General features: G+C 40.3%; 1 protein-coding gene across 5 annotated transcripts in view; it reads left to right on the forward strand.

Annotated features, from left to right (window-relative positions):
• HDAC9 (histone deacetylase 9) overlaps positions 1–23227 on the forward strand; it is a 497559-nt gene that overhangs the window by 272552 nt on the left and 201780 nt on the right. For 4 of the 5 annotated variants that reach the window (XM_080974605.1, XM_080974606.1, XM_080974608.1 and 1 more), the window contains 5 exons: positions 1303–1450; positions 2701–2827; positions 4963–5084; positions 13734–13865; positions 15944–16056. In XM_080974605.1, coding sequence (XP_080830731.1) covers positions 1303–1450; positions 2701–2827; positions 4963–5084; positions 13734–13865; positions 15944–16056 — 642 coding nt within the window. The remainder of the gene's footprint in view (positions 1–1302; positions 1451–2700; positions 2828–4962; positions 5085–13733; positions 13866–15943; positions 16057–23227) is intronic. The other variant, XM_080974609.1, reaches the window with a different exon arrangement.

The raw sequence follows: 23227 nt of genomic DNA on the forward strand, positions 1-23227 counted from the left end.
ATCCAGAAATTTGGCCAGATTTGTAAAAGGTACAACTATAAAAAAAGGTGAGATCTTCAGAAGAGTCACCAAAGGCATCCAGTTGTGTTTAGCCCTTAATTGTGTTAGCTTTGGCGAGTCTCTTTGTAAAATGCTTGTTAGCTTTGGACTGACTCTGTGCCTGTTAAAATGGAAACAGTTAATGTGACCTTTTTAAGTTAGCTCTGCTGAAAAGAATGAAAAATTAAATAAGGGCTTTTGCTTAAGCAATGCAAGGAAGTCCAAGATGGGCTTTTGCCTCTCATGCTTATAGCCTCCATCTGTAGCTCACGGTGCTTCAGAGCTGTGATTAGTTGGGCATGAAATAATTGCTCTTTGCTTGGTGTGTGAGAAGAGCAACCAGAGCCTTTGGTCACAATGGCAAATGTGCAAAAATAGCACAAAAATGTTCTTACAAAAGAAAAAATCTGATTATATGGAGATTAAAACACTAAGATAACAATAATTATAGCGCTGTGTCACATTTTATGGCACTTTTCTTGAAAAGAGAAAAATCAGAACACTAGACTGGAAGAGCAAAAGAAATCTGAAGGCAAAGAAGGAAATTACTTTTCTTTTGGCCCTGATCCAGCTAAAGGGGTGCAGCAATTCTGTCCCATAATCTGTGCTGCTGGCAGATGTTAAGATTCAGCAGAGATGCCTCCGCTGCAGTTTGGTGGGCTTTGCAGCTGTGGAAGCTCCTGCTGAGCCCACCGAAGGTATGGTGGGGCACACACTACTGCTGGCAGTATCTCCCATTAATGGTAGCTGTCATATGGCCCTGAAATGGGATATGGTGGGTGTGCAGCAGAGCAGGATGGTGGCAGATCCACAGGATCCAACGTCAGACCATTTCCTAGCAAAGGGCCCAGTGAAGACCCTCTACTGCACCAGCCTGAGAGTTGGTACGGCAAGAATAAATAATCTGCTCACCACCACCACCTTCCACCCTGGCCATCAGGAACCATCACCACATTTATGAGTGCTCGCTTAACAATGATATATACTGCCATCAAGTATATTCTTGATTTACTTGGGAGTAAGTCCTGGTGAAATTGGCTGAGTGCTTCTGAGTCAGCACAGATACAATCCAACTATGAATTCACTTGAAATCAGTGGGACAAGTTAGTCCCAGAGAAAGTAATTCCTGTAGCTTTCAAAGGGACTAATGCACAGATGATTTTGTTTGCTGTAGGACCATGGACTGCAAGTGGGGTGGTGGCTGGGCATGACCACCTCCGGCCTTAAGACTATACTTTCTTATGACTATGTCTTCTTTGCAAGTTACAACAGGAACTCTTAGCCATCAAGCAACAGCAAGAACTCATTGAGAAAGAGCAGAAACTGGAGCAACAAAGGCAAGAACAGGAACTGGAAAGGCACCACAGGGAGCAGCTTCCTCCAATCAGAAGCAAAGAAAGAAGCCGCGAAAGTAAGATCTGTTCAGCCAAGGTCCAGTTGAAAAACGCTATCTAACTTCTATTGGCTTGCTCACTACTGCTTCCTCCACCACCACTGCCCCTCCAGTAAATGACTACATATATAAAAATATGGCCTGGCAATATAATTCCATTCAGTTCCAGGGCACTTCCAAGTGATTTGTTTATTCAGCGTTTATCCTGATTTGTTTGCAGGGAGATTAGACAATGCTGGCTAATTAATGAGCATTCATTCCAATTTGTTTGTGAGGAAGCTAGAGGATGTTATGCCAAAGCAAGTGTTATTCCATACTTCCCAGTGCATTTTTCCATCATGTTTCTTAATTCTAAAAGTCTAATTTCTCGTGGGTTTGTTGTGCAGGACCTCTCAAACAATTATAAATGTGCAACCTAAATTTGCCACAATTTGATTGAATCCCACCCAAAAATAGCAACAGTTTGGAACTGCCCGCATTGTATGTTCCATTAAAATCCAAAATCATCCCTATTAATTGCATTGCTAATATTTGTATGGAAATGTAGATAGATAGATAGGGCACGATGATTTTAATTGACAGTCTTCTATTACTGTGGCTTTTAGGCAAATAAATTCAAAAAAAGAAACGGCATTACTGGAATGTGATACTCACTAGGGGGAGGCAAATACATATAATTCCCCTCGCAAATGGAATGGGAGTGAAAACTAAGCTGTTTCAGTGCTTCAAAAATATTATTTATATGGGGTAACAGTTTATAAACACCAAATGTATTCATTATCCCCCTGGAATTTCTCATTGATAATAAAGTGTGTACTAATATTTAGCAAAATAGAGAATGTTGTGACATTCTTTAAATATGCTTTTAGCTTATAAGGGAAATTATATAAATTTAGCAGTAGCATAATGCCATGTTCAAAGTTTTGAAACAAGGTTCTCAGAGACCTGTATTACTTCAGTGATCACATTGACACACGTTTCAGAGTGTGTCCCCCCAGTTTATACTGTGCTTTCAAAAACTATCCATAATATTTTTTTAAGTACCCAGGCTCTCATTTTTCTCTAATGACTGCAGTATTTGACATCTTCTTTAAAGAAAGGAAATCAGGGGAAAGGCATTATTTGATACAACTATTGTCTGACGCTCATATTTACATTTTTTTCTAGCAAAACTGTTGCTTTTTTATGTGCCTCTGTTTTGGTTTTTTTAATGAATTCTGGACACTCTATACAATTAGAAACATGGGAAACAAACCTATTTCTTTTAGGAGCAGTGGCCAGTACAGAAGTGAAGCAGAAACTTCAAGAGTTTTTATTGAGCAAATCTGCAACGAAAGACTCTCCAGCCAATGGGAAGAACCATTCCGTTAGCCGGCACCCCAAGCTCTGGTACACGTATGTTTAGCCTTCTGCTATCTTAAACCCTCCCCATCCGATAAAGTGGAAAAGCAAGTTTTAAAAGTTCCAGATTCCAAAATGATAGCAAACTGAGAAAGATGCTGCATATCATCATCTTTGCATCCTAAGGGCTAATGTACCTCTGCTGGATATTGACTTTACTTATAAAAACCTAACATGTAGATCCACCAGATGCCTTGTTTACTTAGCATTCATCCTGATTTGCTTGCAAGGTGTTACCTCTCTTCCCCATCAAATGTTCATTCTTCCTACACTTTTCAGAGTACAGTGGTACCTTGGGTTAAATACGCTTCAGGTTACATACGCTTCAGGTTGCAGACCCTGTTAACCCAGAAATAGTGCTTCAGGTTAAGCACTTTGCTTCAGGATGAGAACAGAAATTGTGCTCCGGCGGTGCGGCAGCAGCAGGAGGCCCCATTAGCTAAAGTGGTGCTTCAGGTTAAGAACAGTTTCAGGTTAAGTACGGACCTCCGGAACGACTTAAGTACTTAACCTGAGGTACCACTGTATATTCCCATCACATTCCCAACCACAAAAAGTCTGTTTAAGTGGATTTGTTGCACTAGGGCAACAGAGTGCTCTAGTCCACTTGGATTGGACAAAACTAAATTTCTGGTTTGTGATTGAATACTGTACTTCCCACAAAATAGTGACAGCCTAAAGGACCCCCTCCCCTTTTAGCTTATTAGAAGTATTTAATTTGTGGAAGTATCATTAGTATCGAATAGGGCTTGATAAAAGCAATAGGGAGATATATTTCCCTATTGAATTTCACATATGCCAACACTCTTTAGTTTTGTAACCAATGTAAACAGCTGTGTTTAACCAAAATGACCACATTCAGGATCAAATTACACAATCTACCACTTGTTCCCATCAACAGGACTGAGATTCACTATTTTTGCTCCGATATCCTTGAACAATCTTGAGGCTTTGAATTTGCTTTTAGCTTATGCCATTTTTCTGAATAGTTCATTACAATAGTCAGATGATTTTTTGTTGTTGTTCAAAATGCCAAGCAAGGCATTCAGATTGATATTATTGTGCAGATTCTTGAGAAAAATGAAAACGGGTGTTTTATTCTACACCTTAATAGGATAAATGGAATAGAATTTGGGGAAAAATGGTTCTCATTTCAACTATAAATGAGTTTCTTGATTAATCTTTGACTGAAGACCAGAATAAATTAGGCTGCTCCTTGACTCTAAAATGTCTTCACTGCCTTTTTCACTTAAAGAAAAGTTTGAGTTTGATTGGTGGAATACTAAGTAGGTAAAGGTAAAAACCCTGGATGGTTAAGTCTAGTCAAAGGCAACTCATCTCACTTCAAGCCGAGGGAACCGACATTTTTACTAAGTAGGGCATCAGGTTTGGTACATAGAGAATGTCAGCAAGTATTATTATTATTTTTTATGCTCAGTTGTCAAAAAGAGGTTTCTCATAAGCAGATATTTCACACCAAATAGGGGACCCAAACTTTCTTTTTCTTTGTAAGAATTTGTTTTGTCCCTAGACTAAAGGAAAACAATACTTTACTTTTTTAAAAAAATTAAATTTGTATACCACCCTTCATTTGAAGATCACAGGGCAGTTCACAACATAAAATGAGAATATGAAATATATAATAAGAACAACAAGAAGAACAAAACAAACCACTAAGCCCACTCCAACAAACACATTTAATGTTAATCAGCCGAAGGTCTTGTTTTTGCTGATGTTTTTGAGAGAGAGATGTTTTTGCCCGGTGCCTAAAGATACGTAATGAAGGTGCCATGTGAAAATCTTGATATATGCATGCAGCGTACATGAGTCGGTCTCTATTAATGATACTGAAATGACTAGTCCAATGGCAAATTTTATCTGCACTGCCATGACACTTCTCTTACGTGCATTTTATGAATTACCCAGAGAAAAATGATTGTGAAGTCTGAGCAGTCCATAACTTACTGTTAGCTACGTGTGCCCCATAACTATGTGTGCCCCATAGGCTTTTTGCACACTTGGAAGAATCAAGCTGCATCTATAGCTTTAACATTTTCTGTAACTTGCATGTATAAATTGTTAATTCACATAACGTCAGACATTGCATTGACCATCTGTGTCTTCTGTAGGGCTGCCCACCATACCTCTTTGGATCAAAGTTCTCCTCCCCTTAGTGGAACGTCCCCTTCCTACAAATACACGTTACCAGGAGCACAAGAGGCCAAGGATGATTTCCCGCTTCGAAAAACCGGTGAGTATAATAAACTTAACTTAAATTCCAGCTCGGTTCTGCCTCAAACATTTTTTAACCAATATGAAGCTTAATTTGACCTTCAGATACAATGTGAACGTAAAGGAACATCCAATATCAAAGTTATCTAGGATATATTCACTGACAAAGCTAAAATTTAAACCACCTTCTAATGAGAATATTGCATACCACTAATTTCACTTTTGTATTCTGTTGCATATTTGCATTAGAAGGGCTGATAAACTTTGAATGACTAGCTCAAAAAAGCTTGTAATGTCCAGGTGCAACCCAAGGTGAGCTCCATTGCCCCATAAATGTTCTTCTGTTCATAAATTTAAGTATTGCAACCATGTGCTTCAATATTGTGCATGCATGGTATGAATTACTCACACTAAATGCTCAAAGGCAGTTGTTGGTTGTGTTTCAAATGCATAGAGGAGATTAGCAAGACCAGCGGTCAGCAACCTTTTTCAGCCGTGGGCTGGTCCACTGTCCCTCAGACCTGGTGTGGTGGAGTAGAACCACTCTCCTGACACCGGTGTTGCTGCAGCTTCCTGGATATGGTTGGGGTGGAGCAAGGGGGTCGGGGTTGTGTATACACAAGGGCAGAGCCAATTCCACTGGTGTACCTGTGCAGCCCTGATTTTGTCACTACCCTGCCCCAAATGCAGATATATTTCAAAATTCACACTTCTATGAATTTTGCAATGCAGGTCTTCAAACAAACAATTTATACAAAAATGCATATTTGTGGGGAGGAGAGAGGTGCACAAAACACGTATATTGGGGAAAACATACAAAAATGCATTTTATTTGAGAATATTGTTTGTAAAATGTGTTTATTATTCAATATATATAAAAGAATGTGTTTATTAGGAGAAATTGACACTAAAATGCTGATTACATATATAAAAATGAAGGGGTTCAGCCCAAAGAATGCTATTTCAATTATATTTTCTCCAGTCCCAATATAATATATAAACATATTATTCCTGCCTGGATTATACTACAGTTTGAACATTTAAATTGCCCCCTCCACCCTTTTTAAAAAATGTATTTCTCTTTTTAAAAAAGCATTATTGATATTTATGAGGTGTAAAATTGTTGATTGGTAAGGCCAAACATTTTCAAACATTTTAACAGTATTGTTCTGGTGCAGCTGTTAATACTTTTACATCTCTGTGGGGGTTTATAAATATTCCTTAATTCAATTCTCATTGTCTGCATAAGAGGGCTACAATATAATTAAAGCCAGATGTTTTCTATACATTATTCCAAATATTTGGGCACGCCATACGTCAGCTACAGAGAAAATGCACAACTACGAGGCTCTTTTTGAAACACAACATATGACATACACAGATGAATAATGAGCTGATCTCATTTTTGGTCACTTCTGTTCTTCTGTTTATGTGACAGGTTTTCAAACTAAAAAAAGAAAGCATAGGCAGAACATCAGTACAGTGAGCTATGTGTTAGGAAAATTCCCATTTTGTTTTACTGCATCTCTTAAGAATTGGTTCGTGTATTGTATGTATCCTGTTTAAGTAAGCAACGTGGGGCCCCTAATTGAAGTGGTCCTAATTTCTGCCCTCAGCTACATATTCACAAAGCTCCCAATGATTGCCTAACAGTTTTAGAGGAAAAAGCAACAGGAACCAGGATGACACGAGTGAAATGACCCTAAACTGATCAGGATGGCTATGGGGCCATCCCTTAGGCAAAAGGGACATTCTGGAGCCTACGACATCCTCCTGGGACCATACCAGACAAAGCTGTCCCATGAACCACTCATATGTATAGACAGGTTCTTTGCCCGCAAATGTTTGACCTTTGTCACAAGAAGTGGTCTTTCCTCTCCCTCCTTTCCCTGTTCCTGGGCTATGAATGGTCAGAGATACTCGTTCTTAGCGAGCAGGTTTGTTGATGCTGACTGTGTGATGTTTTAATCTAATTTTGAGGCTGCTGCTTCATAGGCATTAACTTTTGTTTTGTCTGTAGGCTTGGGGCGGGCGGGGGGGACAGGGATTCTTACCTATCACAACTGTTAAATTAAACGTTAACACACAACTGTCAAACTGTGTGGTTCTGAGTTCACAGCTGTATATTTGGACTGAAAAAAGCTGATTATTTAGGAAGTCTGGTTAAGGGCTCCATCCAGTTGCTTTCTACAGCTGAATACACACACACACACATATATGATCACACAAACTGTAAGAGAGGAGATGGGATGGGTAGGTTAGCAATATTTTGACTCAGTCTGGCCTGCGTATTGCTCTGTTTATGAGAAGAAGAGGGGAGTTAGGTTGGGAGACAAATAATTAGTGGATTGTATAGTGGGACAGAGCTTTCCCAGCCCCAACATAGCTACCACTTACTGAGATGGAGATGGAGATGGAGATGGAGATGGAGATGGAGATGGAGATGGAGATGGAGATGGAGTGGGGAGGACAGCTAGACACACTGTTGGGAGGACTGAGTTGGCTCTGCTGATGTGTGTGCACAGTCCTTACCTAACCAACCCCTTGCTCTGCCCCAGTCATGTCCAGGCAAGCTACAGCAAAGCCAGTGCCAGGAGGACAGCTCCATAGCTCCACCCTAGCACACCAGCTGCTGCTGCTGCTGCTGCTGCAACTAATTATGCTGACTAGGCCTGTTTCAGAATTCCTCTAGAGCACAGACAGGAGTGCTTCTGGTTGGGCTGAGTATATCAAGTGAATCAACGGTACCCATCTGAATATGCTTTTGAGGCTAAGGAGGATACTTGGGGACCAGGTGTAGGGGTAAACTATAGGTTCAGGTCCAGTAAACATGACCAATGGCCAGGGGTGATGGGAGTTGTAGTTCAGTGAAATTTGGAGGGCTAAAGCTTCCCCACACTTGGTGTATGTGGTTGGAGTTCAAAATGGGCACTGGAATCCAGAAAGGATGAAATTGCATTGCTCACATCTCCCACAGATAAAATGTACTAAGCGTTATATCAGAACTGGCTCTCAGTCTGTACAGTACAAAGCTCGCTTACATCATAGGTAGCATTGCCATTGTATAAAATGACGAATTCCCATTGTATAAAATGCCGAAAGTACTGATTGTTTAGAAACAAAGTGTAACTTGAGATTGATTTTTATATGGTTGAAATAGTGGCGGTCATAATTAGAAGGCATTTTCTGAAAATACTGAACTCTCTTCTCAAGTGCCTGGTGAAACATTGCAGAGTTGAGAATCAGATTTATACATTTGCCTTTGATTTCTTCTTCCCAGGCAGTGTCTAATAATTAGTCTCCTTTTTTTTGGAAACTCAAACAACTTTACATCTTTTTGGCATGTGGAATACATGCTTGTTCTGCATTTTTTTTCATCCCCGTTCTGCTGATCAAACTGCACCCATTGGTAGCACATATTCCCACATGTTACAAGGCAGCCTTCCACAGCCTTATGCCCTCCAAAGGTTTTCAACTACAATTCCCATAATTCCTGACCATTGGCCATGACAGCTCAGGCTGATGGGGGTTGTAGTCCAAAACCTCTGGAAAGAACCAGGTTGGGAGAACTGTAGGTTCTCCAGTTACTTCCTCATGATACTACTAGCATTAGTGAACAATAGTGATTGCTCCAATGTGAGGCCAGCATGCAGCTTGATAATTACTCTTCACTGGGTCAGGTGGGGAAATGATCAACTTCCTCCTCCTTTCAGGAAACTGCATAATTTGAGGTTCTGATGACCCACTATGACAGATCTGCAAAAAGAAAGGTAGAAAGATAGTGAACTGTGCTACCCAAATCTCCATAAAGCTACATGAGAATCAGGAGAATCTCATTTTACTTATACAAACTGGCCCATGAAGGAGTGTTTCCACTCTACAGTAAAAACTCCCAGCACTCTGAGAGTGCAGGAAGCCCTAGGACTTCATAGTTGTGGCCGTAGTAGTCAAGACCTCTAAAACAGATTATTTAGGTTATTGAACAAAGATACATTTGAAGTTACAAAGAAGCACACTTAACATTGGATATGTGATCAGCCCTGTGATTAGAGGTTCTTGCTGCCAAGTAGCATGTCTTGGCTAAAGCCGAAAGCTCTAAGTATTTCAGAGCTATTTATGAATAACAGCACAAGCTTTATAGTTCTCTCTTGATTTTCTCATGGGAAAGTAATATAAATGAGAGTGATTCCTCCCAGTTGGATTTCACTGTTAGCAATGCAAATCATGCCGAAATTGTACATAATTCCCTTCCAAAGGAAAGGAAATAGCATTTCAATGGTTTTCCTCAGTGTCTCATTGACTTATGGTGGTATACAATTAATTCTGCTAAATTACTCTACCAGATGGAAGGTTTTACATTGTGTATGAAGCTAATAAAGTTTTGCTGTTGTTATAACTCCAGACCAAATCTTAATGTGAGCTTATTTTAATCAACTTTCTTAGTGAGGCAAATCCTCAGGTACTATGAAGAGGTAGCATTTTTCCTTTCCCCCGCAGCCTTTCTTATATTTAACACACTTATGCCCCACCTTTATCTACAAGGAGCCAAAGACAACATACCTCCCTCAATTTAGCATGTTAACCTTGTGAGGTAGGTTGTGCTGCCCTGACCCAGGGTCACCAGAGAAGCTTCATGGCTGAGCAGGCATTTGAGCCTAGCCTCATTATGCCATAATGGGTCTCATTATGCAGATAACAGTGTTGCACTTTCCAAACAAAACAAACAACAACAGGCAACTTTTATTTTTATTTTGTACACCAGTTGTGGTCCCCCCTCCCTCTCTGGATGTACCAAAGTTCTGTACTCATATCACCTTTCTTAAATAGATTGTCACAAATTATGGTATCACTGAGAAATTGGGGCATGTCACAATAAAAAGCGCCATGGCCAAATTTAGTAATTTGGACATTTATGGTCCTGTTTTTTAAGTACAGCCCACAAGCTAAATGTTCCATTTATAATACCATCTTAAGTAATGACAAAAGGTTCTTTTCTGAAACTCTAGTTTCTTATATATGAGCGTATGGCCTGGAGATAAAGAACTTGCTCACTATGACTAGATATATTCAGAGCACAATCTGTACCCTCAAAGAATCCAGGGAGTTGTAGTTTCTCCCTCATAGAGCTAAAATTCTCCACACCCTTAATTAACTACAGTTTGCAAGATTCTTTTTTGTACACCAATTAAATAGTATACCTTCTCATGCTTCCTGATGAGGTTCATTAAGTAATGATCTGCAATTCAAGCAAATCATAGTGATACAAAGAACTGTTTTGTTGCTGGGATCTTTTGAGAATGATAGTCTGTTATCTGTCAGAATCTAATCTTTATAAAGCATTTCCCAGCACAAATAAGAGAAATCCCTGCTTCAGTCCCCCAGCCTTTTACACGTACCAGACAATGGAGAGGACAGAGTTTGTGACAAAGATATTTGTGGGCCTCTACTGTCAATTTCTAAAGGGACGCAGGTGACACTGTGGTCTAAACCACAGAGCCTAGGGCTTGCCGATCAGAAGGTTGGCGGTTTGAATCCCCGTGACGGGGTGAGCTGCCGTTGCTCGGTCCCTGCTCCTGCCAACCTAGCAGTTCAAAAGCACATCAAAGTGCAAGTAGATAAATAGGTACCGCTCTGATGGGAAGGTAAACAGTGTTTCTGTGCACTGCTCTGGTTCGCCAGTCATGCTGGCCACATAACCCAGAAGCTGTACGCCGGCTCCCTCGGCCAGTAAAGCAAGATAAGCGCCACAACCCGAGTCATTCGCTACTGGACCTACTGGTCAGGGTTCCCTTTACCTTTACCTTACTGTCAATTTCTCCATGTTGCAGATGCCCTCCTCCCCAAATCAAGGTCATGGTTAGGTTCAAGGTGATGGTTTTGATGTATGAAGCCCAATACAGATTGGAAGCAGGATACCTGAAAGTTTATCTCACCCCTTCTATACCCAGTCAATCACTGTGCAGTTGAGGGCCACCTGCAGATGCCATCTTATTGGGAGGTCCATTCCACACAGCATAGGAATTGGTGTTTAGCATTGTGGCACCTCCCATTGCATATTAGACATGAGCAATTTCTGTTGTCTTTTCAGCATCTACCTTCCTCTTTTTAACAAGCATTTTAAATTGAGATTCTTCCCAGTCTGCCTCTGTATTGAAATTGTTTTAAAGGTTAGATAGATAGATAGATAGATAGATAAATAGATACATAGATAGATAAAATCATTTGTTGTTTGCCTCCCTGCAAGATATGCATTCAATAAATAAACAAAAACCAAGGTACTGTTTGAAACAGTCATGCTAAATTCTAGTCCAGTTGTCCTAGGTATATCAAGAACATATTCAGGACAGGGGTAGGCAACATGCAGTCCCCCAGATGATCTGGACTTTCATTATCCCCAGCCAACATGGCTAATGGTGAGGATTACAGTCTAAAAACATCTGTGGGTGGGGGCACCATGTTGCTTACTCCTATTCTAGGTGTTTTCTCTCATTTGGTAAAGTTTTTAATTTCTTTCCTTTCTTCCAGCAAGGGGTGAGGTAGGAATCTGATTTCTACCCCTGTTGTGAAATAGTTTTCATTTAAATAACGATGCTTCATCTTTAATGGAAGTAGTTTATCTTTTCCACTGGAGCATAAATTCAGTCCTCCACAGAAAGGCGGTCTTGTGTTTATGCTATTGATTGAAATGCAGAGTGCGATGGGGCGGTGGTTAAAAATAGAAAGGCAATCAAAGCAGCTGGGCATGAAAACACATTCAGAGGCAAGTGGGACTTCTCCCTAGTGAAATGGTGAGGAGCTTTTTCTTCAGGTCCTGAAGAGTACATCCCATCATTCAGGCACCAATATGGAAAACTTCAGCAGTTGGAGGAACATGGAGACCTATAAATAGAATATAACCCTACAAGTAAATTGAGTCGAAGCCAGAGATGACTTCACTGCAAATTGTAATTATTGTCAGGTGGGATTATAGGTTGAAAGAGAGAAAAACAACTTGGTGATAGTGCAGTGCTTTTGCATGCTGATAGGGCAGGTTTTCTTAGGGAGCAGGTATTTGTTTTGCAAACATTAAAAACAGAACTGCTTTACTGTCACTGGTGAAATGAAGCACTTTTAAGAGTTCATTTCTGTTGAAAGGTGATGAACTAGGTGTTACGTGGGAGGTGTCTGATCAGACTGCCAATATTGTTTTCTGTCCTTAAAAGGAGCTGTGGGGAAGAGAGTTGGCATTGGGATCTTGTCCTGGGTAACATCTCCCTTGCTGTTTCTTCAATTGAAATCCTCCCTGAAGTTAGCATTAACCATGGGAGGGTGGAAGAAAAGTACTCACATTGTATTTAAGAACATAAGAAGAGCTTACTGGATCAGGCCAATAGCCACTGAGTCCTGGATCCCCTTTTCACAGTGGCCAACCAGATGCCTCTGGGAAGCCTGCGAGCAGGACGCAAGCAGGAGAGCCCTCTCCCCTTCTGCTGTCTCTAGCAATTGGTATTCAGAACCACACTGCCCCTGACTGTGGAGGCACAGCGTAGCCATCATTGCCAGTAGCCACCACCAATTGCCTTTTCCTCTTCTCCCCCATCTACACAGTTAATAGCAGGGGGTAATGGTGGTCAGGGATATGCAATGTGTCAGGGAAATGGTTATGTTGGGGGAGGATTACAGTGGTAGCTCAGGTTACATACGCTTCAGGTTACATATGCTTCAGGTTACAGACTCTGCTAACCCAGAAATAGTACCTCGGGTTAAGAACTTTGCTTCAGGCAGCAGCAGGAGGCCCCATTAGCTAAAGTGGTACCTCAGGTTAAGAACAGTTTCAGGTTAAGAACAGACCTCCGGAACGAATTAAGTACCTAACCTGAGGTACCACTGTAAACTCCAGTTACCTGGGACCAGAAATCAGAGCCAGATCTTGCAAATGCTTTAGCCCAAAGAAAAACACATCAAGAGAAATTATTGTAGACCCCCTATTTACCCATTAGCTTTCCCCTTAGAGCAGGGATGGAGAAGCTGTGCCCTCCAGATGTTGCTGGACTCCAACTTCCATCTTCCCCAACCATGGGGCATACTGGCTAGAGCTGATGGGAGTTCAGCAACAGCTGGAGGGGCACAGGCTGCCCATCCCTGCCTTACAACCCTGGAATGGTGCTTACGGAAACACCAGGAGCAGTATGTAGGACCTAGGATTTAAAATAATAAACATCTTGTTAGCATTTTTTAATATGAGAAGCTGCTTTGGGACTACAGGAATCTCTCATGATGTGAGCTGGCATATAGCACTGTGTCTGATGAAGGGCTATTACTTGAAATGCATCCGGCATTTTGAAAATAAATCATTATTTAGCATCTTGGAGTTTGACCCCCCCTTTCTTTTTGTTCATATGTGACCTCTGACATGAATTTAGTACCTGGCCTCTAGTCAAGCCCAAGACTCCATCCATTAAATAATATTGCTCTGCCTTACAGGATGTTGTGAAGGTGAATACAGTTTAAAAAAAAGTTGGAGAGTAAAACATGCTTATGAATAAAAACTATTTATAACTGATATCCTACTGTGCCATTGACTTGCCTACTTGCTTATGATTTAAGAGGGAGAAAAACTATTTATTCCCACTTCCTGACCTCTAGCTTTCTGTATCATAAAGATGTATTTTGTTGTCTCCATTCCCAGCCTCCGAGCCCAACTTAAAAGTTCGCTCCAGATTAAAACAAAAGGTGACGGAAAGGAGAAGCAGCCCTTTACTCAGGAGAAAGGATGGAACCGTTGTCTGCTCCTTCAAGAAAAGATTGTTTGAGGTGACAGGTAATGAAAGACTGAACCGGAGAGATCCTGTTCGCATTTGGGGAGAAATATCATCGTTATAAATGAGCATGTTTATTAAGTCCATACTAGAGTAATATCTTTACTGAGACAACCAAATTGCCACAGAGTAGTGTGCAAGCTTTTGAGTTCACCAGAACTCTTCATCAGGCTATATGTTGAAACTTGTAGATGGAGCGGCTGGTGTGGTGGGCCATGGATCTACTTCCTGGGATGGTGCAGGGGTGAGGCCACTGCCCTTTTCTGTTCTCTCACTGTCCCAGGAAGCCACAATGACACTGTTGTTGGAAGAGCAATTTCACACCACCACACTGGCCACTCCTGGCAAAAAAATGGTTTTGGGTGTTTGTCAAACCAGCCATGTCTGCATCTGGTAAGTTTAAACATCTAGCCTGGTAAAGGGTTCTGGGGAACTCAAAACCTTGCATACTATTTACGTTTTGGTGGACCCCACAAAGATATTGCCCTAATAAGGACTTTCGGATTTTTCTTCCAGGCTACCATGGCTACCTTTACTCTTTGCCCTATGTTGTGTAAATTAAATCAGATGATGCCGATAATTTACAAAAGTCAGTCCAAATGATACATATCTTAAAGTTGATGCTGAGGAGAACTCTATGTATTCAATTCTTCTGATGTTAATGAAAATCTTTTTCTTCTTTTTTTGCAAAATCAGTGTTTGCACAAAACTAGGTGGTAGAAGGAAGCATCCTTTTATTAGGAAAATGACCAACAATCTTTCAGTAGTTATCACCAGTTTATAGTTGTTATTGTTTTTTGAGCTCTGTGTTCTTTTCTAAAGGTTTTTTTCTAAAGGTTCTAGTGTTAACTGAAATGTGTGACATCTCAGACAGATGGACAAAATAAACAGTGGTCATCTTTGTTCTTTATTCCTCTGGAAAAATTAACACTACATCCCATAAGATACACAGTCAGGGTTGTTGAGTTTGATGAGGGGAAGTGAACTATTTTAAATCAAAGGATTTAATCCTTTGTATGGTTCAGAAAATTTTCAAATCAGTTTTTTTTAAAAAATTCCTTCTTTTGTATGAAATGCTGGGGTTCACTGTAATATGATTTAAAAATGTGTAAATTTCACAGATGTACTACAACTGAAGGTACAAATGTTGTGGGTTTTTTAAGGGGAGGGGCTGCACTACCCCTAAAGTTGTTAGGAATAGGCATGAAAGAGAGATAAAATGGGCAACAATAAATGAGTAGAAAATGAGCTGGTCTTTTTACTTGCTTTTCAGTATAAAGTTTGCATTAAAATTGATAGTAAGGGTGATATTTTTACTGACTGACCACATGGATCTAAGTTCAGCAACTGTTGTTTTCCTCAGCTGCAATAAGGACCTCACATCTTTAAACAATTGTGTGATATATTAGTGAAAACTGCCCTTTATTCTTTAGAAAGCATGCAGAAATGTACTGCATCAAAACAAAATAAGATATAACCATGAAAACGCCACGTTAAGATCTTTTAAGCTTCATGCTTTCCCTCAGAGTTCACTGACAGAGATGCACTGCCAATGAGGTATTGTTTTTTATTAGTTACTCATATAAAGGCTGGTTCACAACTGAAGTCCTCCAGGGGTTTATCCAAACAGCCTAGGAATGGCAGTAGGCCTCATGAATTGATGACATGTTATTATGACCTTTGAGTGTCCAGTATCTCTGTCATGCTGATCTCTCACAGAGGCAGCAGAGAATGCAGCCAAAGGTACTTCCTTTTCCTTTACTCATTAGTAACTCCCTTTCAGTATTTTCCTGCCGCTGAGTAACTTGCTATCTCTGAGGCAGCAGTGAGAGGGGGTAGAATTGCCCGAGTTATAAATTGTGCCCTTTGTCTAGTGGAAGAATCATGGAATTGATTCTGAGAGTGAATAAAAAAATACATTTCAAATAGAACTTAGTTGTCTTATATGCCACCCTTATATTATATTCCTTTGAGAGGAAGAGCAGGAAGTAGTAGTAGTAGTAGTAACACGCTGTTTGCTGTAGCTGATATTTCCGAAATACTATGTGTACTTATTTTTATTTCTTCTTTCCACCCCCAGAATCATCAGTCAGTAGCAGTTCACCAGTTTCAGGTCCCAGTTCACCAAGTAATGCCCCTGCTGGGAATACAGAGAACGACACCTCAGTGTTGCCAATGAATTCCCAAGCTGAGGTAAGACCAGAATCCCTTCATTGGCCTGGGAATCATTTCACCAGTTTTGGGAGGTAACATTATGCCAACTGGAACACAGCCATACTTCAAAATTTGCACTTCCATGAATTTTACAATGCAAGTAACGTGTACAGAAATGCATTTATTGGGGTAAAATGTGCATTAAAATGCATATATTAGTGAAAACAGCATACAAAATGTTTGCATTAGATTAGTAAGAATTGCTTTGCAAAACTATACATTAAGAAAAATATCAGGAGCAGTTCACACTAAAATGGTGATGAATTTTCATGGGGACTTTACAAAAGATCACAGACTGATGTGGAAATATGGAGAACTGAAGAGGCTGGAATCTGAAACTGACATATTTCTCTTCCTTAGTTGTGATGCATAGCAGTAAAATATTTCTGATATAAATGTGAGCTTCCAATTGAGCAGAACACTAAATGAAGAATATAGAAATATTTCTTAATACCGCTGCCTTGGGGGCACACAAGCTTTTAGTGTGTGGAGAACAACAGAAAACCTAGATTTGGAGCGTGCAACTCAAAAATACATACAATAACTGACACATAGCCAGAGCTGCATACAACCCATTTAGCCCAAATTACTTGGATTTCAGCCAGTTTAGTACTTTGACTTTACTGAGTGGTGGTTCATGTTGGTAATTTCCTGTCTAGATTAAACGTATTGTTTGTTATCCTGCAGTACATACTGAAAAGCAGTAAAATAATTTGTCTGGTTACTCTCTGGAAGTTTATTGTAGCAAGTGTTCTGTTTTTAAGTATACATGTACTATACTTTAGTAATCTTATTACAGAACACCTATAAAGAGAGGGGCATTTGCATCACAGTCATCACTAGCTGGTAGTGAGAAAGTTTCTCTTTTGCTTACTTAGAGGAATGTACATGTTCAAATGTACATTCCCTTTAAAATAGAGTTAAAGCATACTTTTCCCCAAAACACTGTCATTGTACTTGCATGCAATTTTTTAATGTATATACCTGCAGCCTTCAAATGAGTTCATAATACTTGCTTTGTTCATTTATTTCAAGTATGGATAACCCAAACTTCACCCACCCACCCTGCGGGGGGGGGGGGGCTGCAGCAGATGCCCCAGCTTCATCATAGTGGGTGGTAGTAATATAACCCCTACATAAGATGTTGGTGGCTTTCCCCCAAAGTGGCATATCAAAGACAAAACCCAAAGCAATCCCACCTTCTGCATTAGCCAGCAGCACTTGGGATATAGCAGTAGATGTGCCGTGTTGTTCCTCTATGTCCCCTCGTTAGGACTGCCCTGTCAAGCAGACAAACAAGATCTGAACCTAGCACCAATTATTTGCTTTACTGAATGTTTTAATTCTGGATGTATTTAATGCTATGATGGGACTGCTGTATTGTGTATTTTAATTATGCGTGGCTATCTTATAATTGATTTTATGCTTGTCAGCTGCTTAGAAGCCACTTTGGCACGCCATCAGTATATTAATTAATTAGTTAATTGTAACTGAAAAGTGTGTTAAATTGCTGTTCTCATGTCTGACAGCATCAGCTGCTTACTAGATCTGCCCTTCCCCTCCAGTTGTATCCAGTTCGTAATCTCTTTGTAGAGATACATAGCTTTGTTTATTATAAAATAGCAACAATAGCAGCAGCTTGAATAAATGCCTCTTCCACTAAAATCTTCACACTTTTCCTTACCGTAGATGTATAGAGGCAAATGGGTGACACAACCTTCCCCAACCTGGTATTCTACAAATATTTTGAACTACAGTTCCCAGCACCCCAGGCTGAGGTGACCAGGGCTGGTGGGAACTGTAGCTCAAAACACCAGGTTCAGGAATATAATATAATAACAAGGGTGAGATAGTGTAACAAATCTAGGTTTGGGGGCAAACAGCAAGTACACAGACTTCAATCTTTAAACCTTCTGAGAACCATATTGAGTACCATATTGGCTTAATTCCATTAAAACAAACAATTCAGAGGAAGGTTTTGCTCTATCCCCCAGTTTTCCCCCACCCCCCGGTTCTTCATCGCTTTTGTCAAAGTCCCATGCTTTTTTTCACCCCACATATGAACATGAGAGGTTGGTTAAAAGGTTTTAATAGGTGTGAGCACCACACAAAAGTGTGGGTGTCTTAAATATATACACAGAGCTTCATACCTTCTTAGAGAATTATTAGAAAGGAGAATATTTCATTATGAGAAAATGTAGGTTCCTAGCTCTCATAGATTGGTCATCACAGACTTGATAATAGGTGGACATACCTTGACGTTTTCACTTAGAAAATGCCTGCTTGATGGCTTGGCATGTTATAGCTTCTGTTGTTATTACTTCTGCTGCTGCTACCACCACTACTACTTTTTAATATTAATTTATTACTAACAGGAAAAGCAGCTATTATGTGTATTGTATATTATTTATAGTATGCCTGTTGCCTTGACTGATATACCTTCCTTGTGATCTTCTTACATGGAGCATTCAGAATACTTTTTTTGCAGCTATCCATGTTCATAGAGTTTGCAGTTTTACTCAGAAGCCAGTCTTACCAAGATCAGCAGGTTTACTTCAAAAGAAGTGTTATAGTATTGCACTATTAATATAGCATAACTACGTGAGGTTTTTAACGACCTTAATAACTTTAATCAATAATACTGAACATGCAGGAAATGATTGCCATCTGCAGCTTCAAACTTGCATCAAAATCTGGGCACCTTAAAGACTTAACACATTTATTATGACATCAGCATGTAATTACGTGGTACCGTATTGCATTGCATTAATCCTATTAATTGCATGGAAACTATGTGTGGATCTTCTGATTTTAAAAAAAGAACATAAGGGAAAGTAATTTGTCAGATATAAGGCTAATGGGATAATTTCTTCAGGTCACTGCCAGGACAGTAACCCCTGAAGACTGAAAAGCCCAGTTCAATCTCCAACAGTGACTTTCCCTAATAATGAATTAATTGTGTGTGTGAACTCTGATCCAAGGGGCAGGCGTGTGACCTCTTCACACTGATAAGTAGCTTTTATTTGGCCCAGAACAACCCCGTTCCCTAAAAGACTACATTGATAGCAAACATGTGGGGGTTTGACTCATAATCCTCTGTGCAGGATTCCAGGAAGTTCAGACTGTGTAGAGTTTCAAAGCAGGGTGGCTAATCCATACTTCGATGTTGTCAGCTCACAAAGTTTGCGTCAGGCAATAAAATAATGCTACGGTGTCATATGAACCATCTTGGACACTAAGGTCTTCAGGGGAAACTCTGCTCAGCGATCTAGCATTTTGAGCAGAAGAAGGGAGTATAGCAAGGGTAGCCAACATAGTGATCTCCAGATGTTCTGGACAACAACTCCCATCATCTTCAATCAGCCTGGTCAATGCTCAGGGGTGATAGTAATAATCCACAACATCTGGAGGGTACCACAGTGGCTGCATCTGGAGTAGGGCTTTCCCACAATGCTGTCAGAATTAGGGAACTCCCTCATCAGCGTTCTCACTAGACCAGGAGGAGTCAACATGCTGCCCCCCCCCATGTTGCTGGAGTACAGTTTTCAGCATCCCTGAGCATTGACTATAGTGCTAGCTGGGGTTCATGCGAGTTGGACTCCCAACAGCATCTGGAGGGTATCACATTGGCCAGCCCTGCACAAGTTTTATGTAACCTGTTAAAATCCTCTATATGATGGGCTTAGAATAGGCTTCTAAAAATGATGCTGTCATAGGACACGTGCAAAACCACTCCTCCTTTGCCATTGCTTTGTATTACACAGTACTGTTTTTTAAGTGTCATTTTCATGCTTGGTTGTTTCAAAGCTATACATTGCCATGAGCAATAGCTAAAAAAGCAGCCAGCACATTTAGATCAGTAGCAGCAGCAGTTTGTTGTGCTAGAAATAAGATCAAACTGCACTAAATGACTTGAAAAGTGGTCCAGTGATGTTAACAGCATAGTTAGCATACTTCTCAGGATTTTTAACCATAGACACTTCAGTTCTCAGACAATAATTTATTACTGAGAAACTCTCAGGTGATGTTATCGGCTTCAGTGCAATTTCAGTGAGATGGAAATAGGGCAAATGTGTGTGAGGAAAGCAGACAGCACATGATAGTGGGAATAGTTTTGATGCTCACATGTCCCCAGTTTCTTTACCCACAACCACATTTGAAATTGTTGTGGTAACCCTGCATCTGAGATGTACCATTGCCACTATCTAGTTACTTGATGGTTAGTGATGTGGTCCTGTGAGCCGAAACATTTTTCCAAGGGACAGTATGATTGATTTGAGCTGGGGCTCTTTTGATTATTTAAGAGTAACCAAACAATGAAGAATGTTCAAGTTGTACGCTGGCTGCTGGCTCACAAAGGTTAGCTATCAAATCAATTCTTCATCAGACACGGAAGAAACATTTCTAACAATAGGTTTAAGTGGTTTATTTATAATAAAAAAACACCACCATGCTATTGAGTCCTCCCCACCTCATGATCCAGCCCAACACATGTACTTGTTGTTGTATAATGTTGGGACATTCTGTACAGAGTGTCGCTTTCACATCTGACTGGGTGTGCACAGCCTTGGTTTTCATGGCAAAACCACCAGAATGCCAATATTATGCAAATCCAGTTGAAAAAAACACGTAAACGTAATAGGCTGTAAGATAACAATTGCAAAGTTATTTACTAAAACTACTTCTCAAAAATTAGATACAGCTTATAGTGTCAAAATCAGCATCGTGACATAATATATTAAAATGTAGCTTATTCAGTTGACAACCAAGTCTAGAATGTACAAAATACAAATCCTATTTTGTCAGTGCCATAATACATGCATTTCTAATTTCTTCGCCTTCTCTTGTATTTTTCTGTCTTATGTATTCCTTAGAAGAGTACAATCACAATGTTGATTTTGACACTATGAGAAGCTGTATCTAATTTTTTGAGAAGTAAAGGTAAAGGGACCCCTGACAATTAAGTCCAGTTGCGAACAACTCTGGGGTTGCGGCGCTCATCTCACTTTAAAGGCCGAGGGAGCCAGCGTTTGTCTGCTTCCACAGACAGTTTTTCTGGGTCATGTGGCCAGCATGACTGAGCCGCTTCTGGTGAAACCAGAGCAGTGCACAGAAACACTGTTTTGAGAAGTAAGGTAAAGGGTAAAGGGACCCCTGACCATTAGGTCCAGTCGTGGCCAACTCTGGGGTTGCGGCGCTCATCTCGCTTTATTGGCCGAGGGAGCCGGCGTATAGCTTTGGGTCATGTGGCCAGTATGACTAAGCCGCTTCTGGCGAACCAGAGCAGCCCACGGAAACGCCGTTTACCTTCCCGCCGGAGCGGTACCTATTTATCTACTTGCACTTTGACGTGCTTTTGAACTGCTAGGTTGGCAGGAGCAGGGACCAAGCAACAGGAGCTCACCCTGTCACAGGCATTCGAACCGCCGACCTTCTGATAAGCAAGTCCTAGGCTCTGTGGTTTAACCCACAGTGCCACCCACGTCCCGTTTTGAGAAGTCGTTTCTAGTAAATAATTTTGCAATTGTTATCATACAGCCTATTATGCTTATGTGTTTTTTCCCCAATTGGTTTTCATGGCAGCAAGTAATGATGGGGGAACAGCATGATGCTGTGATAGAAGAATCCTCTACCAGTACGAACATGAGTCAGGAATGTAAATGATCACTCCTTGCTATGGCCCTTTCCTGCTGCAAAGCACCTTTGTCTCATTTAAAACCACTCTGCTGTAACCATTGAAGTAGCAATTTGCTCTTAAATGTCCTGCCATACAATCTGGAAGCCTTTTTAAATAGAAAAATGTTTTCTGAAAGCGCATTTACATATTACTCATTGCAATCACATTCTTAAACAGGCTGAAAAGTCAGCATGAAGGTTTTCCTCTGTCTAATACAATCTTGGTGTCATGCCTAATTTGGCCCTGAGATAAGTGGCTATCGGGACATTTGCATCATCTAAAACAAAGCATGATTGCCTTATCTGCCCTGCCGCCTTCCCCCCTCCCCAAAAAAGCACCTGTGGTGTTTTTTTCATGAGCCGATTTAATCTGTTAAGTAAAACTCATAAAATTAATCAATTAAGATTTCTAAAGTCAGTGAAGAACCCTAAACAACGTGGCACACTACACTAACTGGAAAGACAGTCTGCTTAGAGGAACAGTAGCAGCAGATGGGGAGAGTGTTATGGAGATTAAATGAAAATGTAAGGATGGGATGCTAGCTCTGCTCCCTGTCCCTGTTGCACTCTACTTCTTGAAGGAAATCTGTCTGCAGTGGAGAAGCTTCCTCTACTCTTGGTTTTGGATAACTTTCACCCATATGATTCTGTGTTCCCAATACTTTCAAATTTGGGTTTCTGTTTTATGTAAGACTAGACTAGAATGTCAGGATACAGACAGAAGCAATTGCGTTAGGCAGAGATGTCTACAGATGCATGAAGATTCACTGGAGCATCTTCTCTGCTGTCGTTTATTGTACACCCTAAATTGATTTAATTTCTGGACATACATATCCCACTGTTCTTCCATCGTGGAACCCAAGGGACCATACTTTGAAGAATTCACTTCATTACTTTCTTATATTTAAATCCTAGCTTCCTTAAAGGAAATGAATTCCTTACTGACAATGCAACTGCTCCAACATCAGTAATACTGTGCATTGCAGCAAGGAAGGTTTTGCCTTTCATGCGCTATAGTCCAGGGATTGCAGTTTGGAGAAGATTGCATATACTGATGAACCAGTCCTTGGGCAAAACCAACAAGAGTATTTCTGGGGAAGCCTCAATCCTATTAAGACAGTGTAGGAGCACAGGAAAGAGCATTGGGGAAGAACCAGGCTGAAATTAAACAAATGCCAATTAAAAATTATTCATCCTTCCTGATGATGCTTGTTTTTAACTTTTTCTGCTTTAATTGTATGGTTTTTATCTTTTTAATGTTGCAGACCGCTTTGATATATTTTTATGCTTTGACAGTATATAAATATATTTACAAATAAATAATAACTAAATAAGTGTTAACCAAAACACATGTACGTAAATATTCAAGTAAAATATAAGCACATTTTAAAACATAGGTTTAAGCACCCTTTAATATTCAGTTGCTCATTGTCAGCATTACAAAGATGTTACATGTTCTGTAGGCCTAAAATTT

This window comes from Podarcis pityusensis, assembly GCF_964106645.2.
Source record: "Podarcis pityusensis genome assembly, chromosome: 12".
In the NCBI taxonomy this organism is placed as follows: domain Eukaryota; kingdom Metazoa; phylum Chordata; class Lepidosauria; order Squamata; family Lacertidae; genus Podarcis; species Podarcis pityusensis.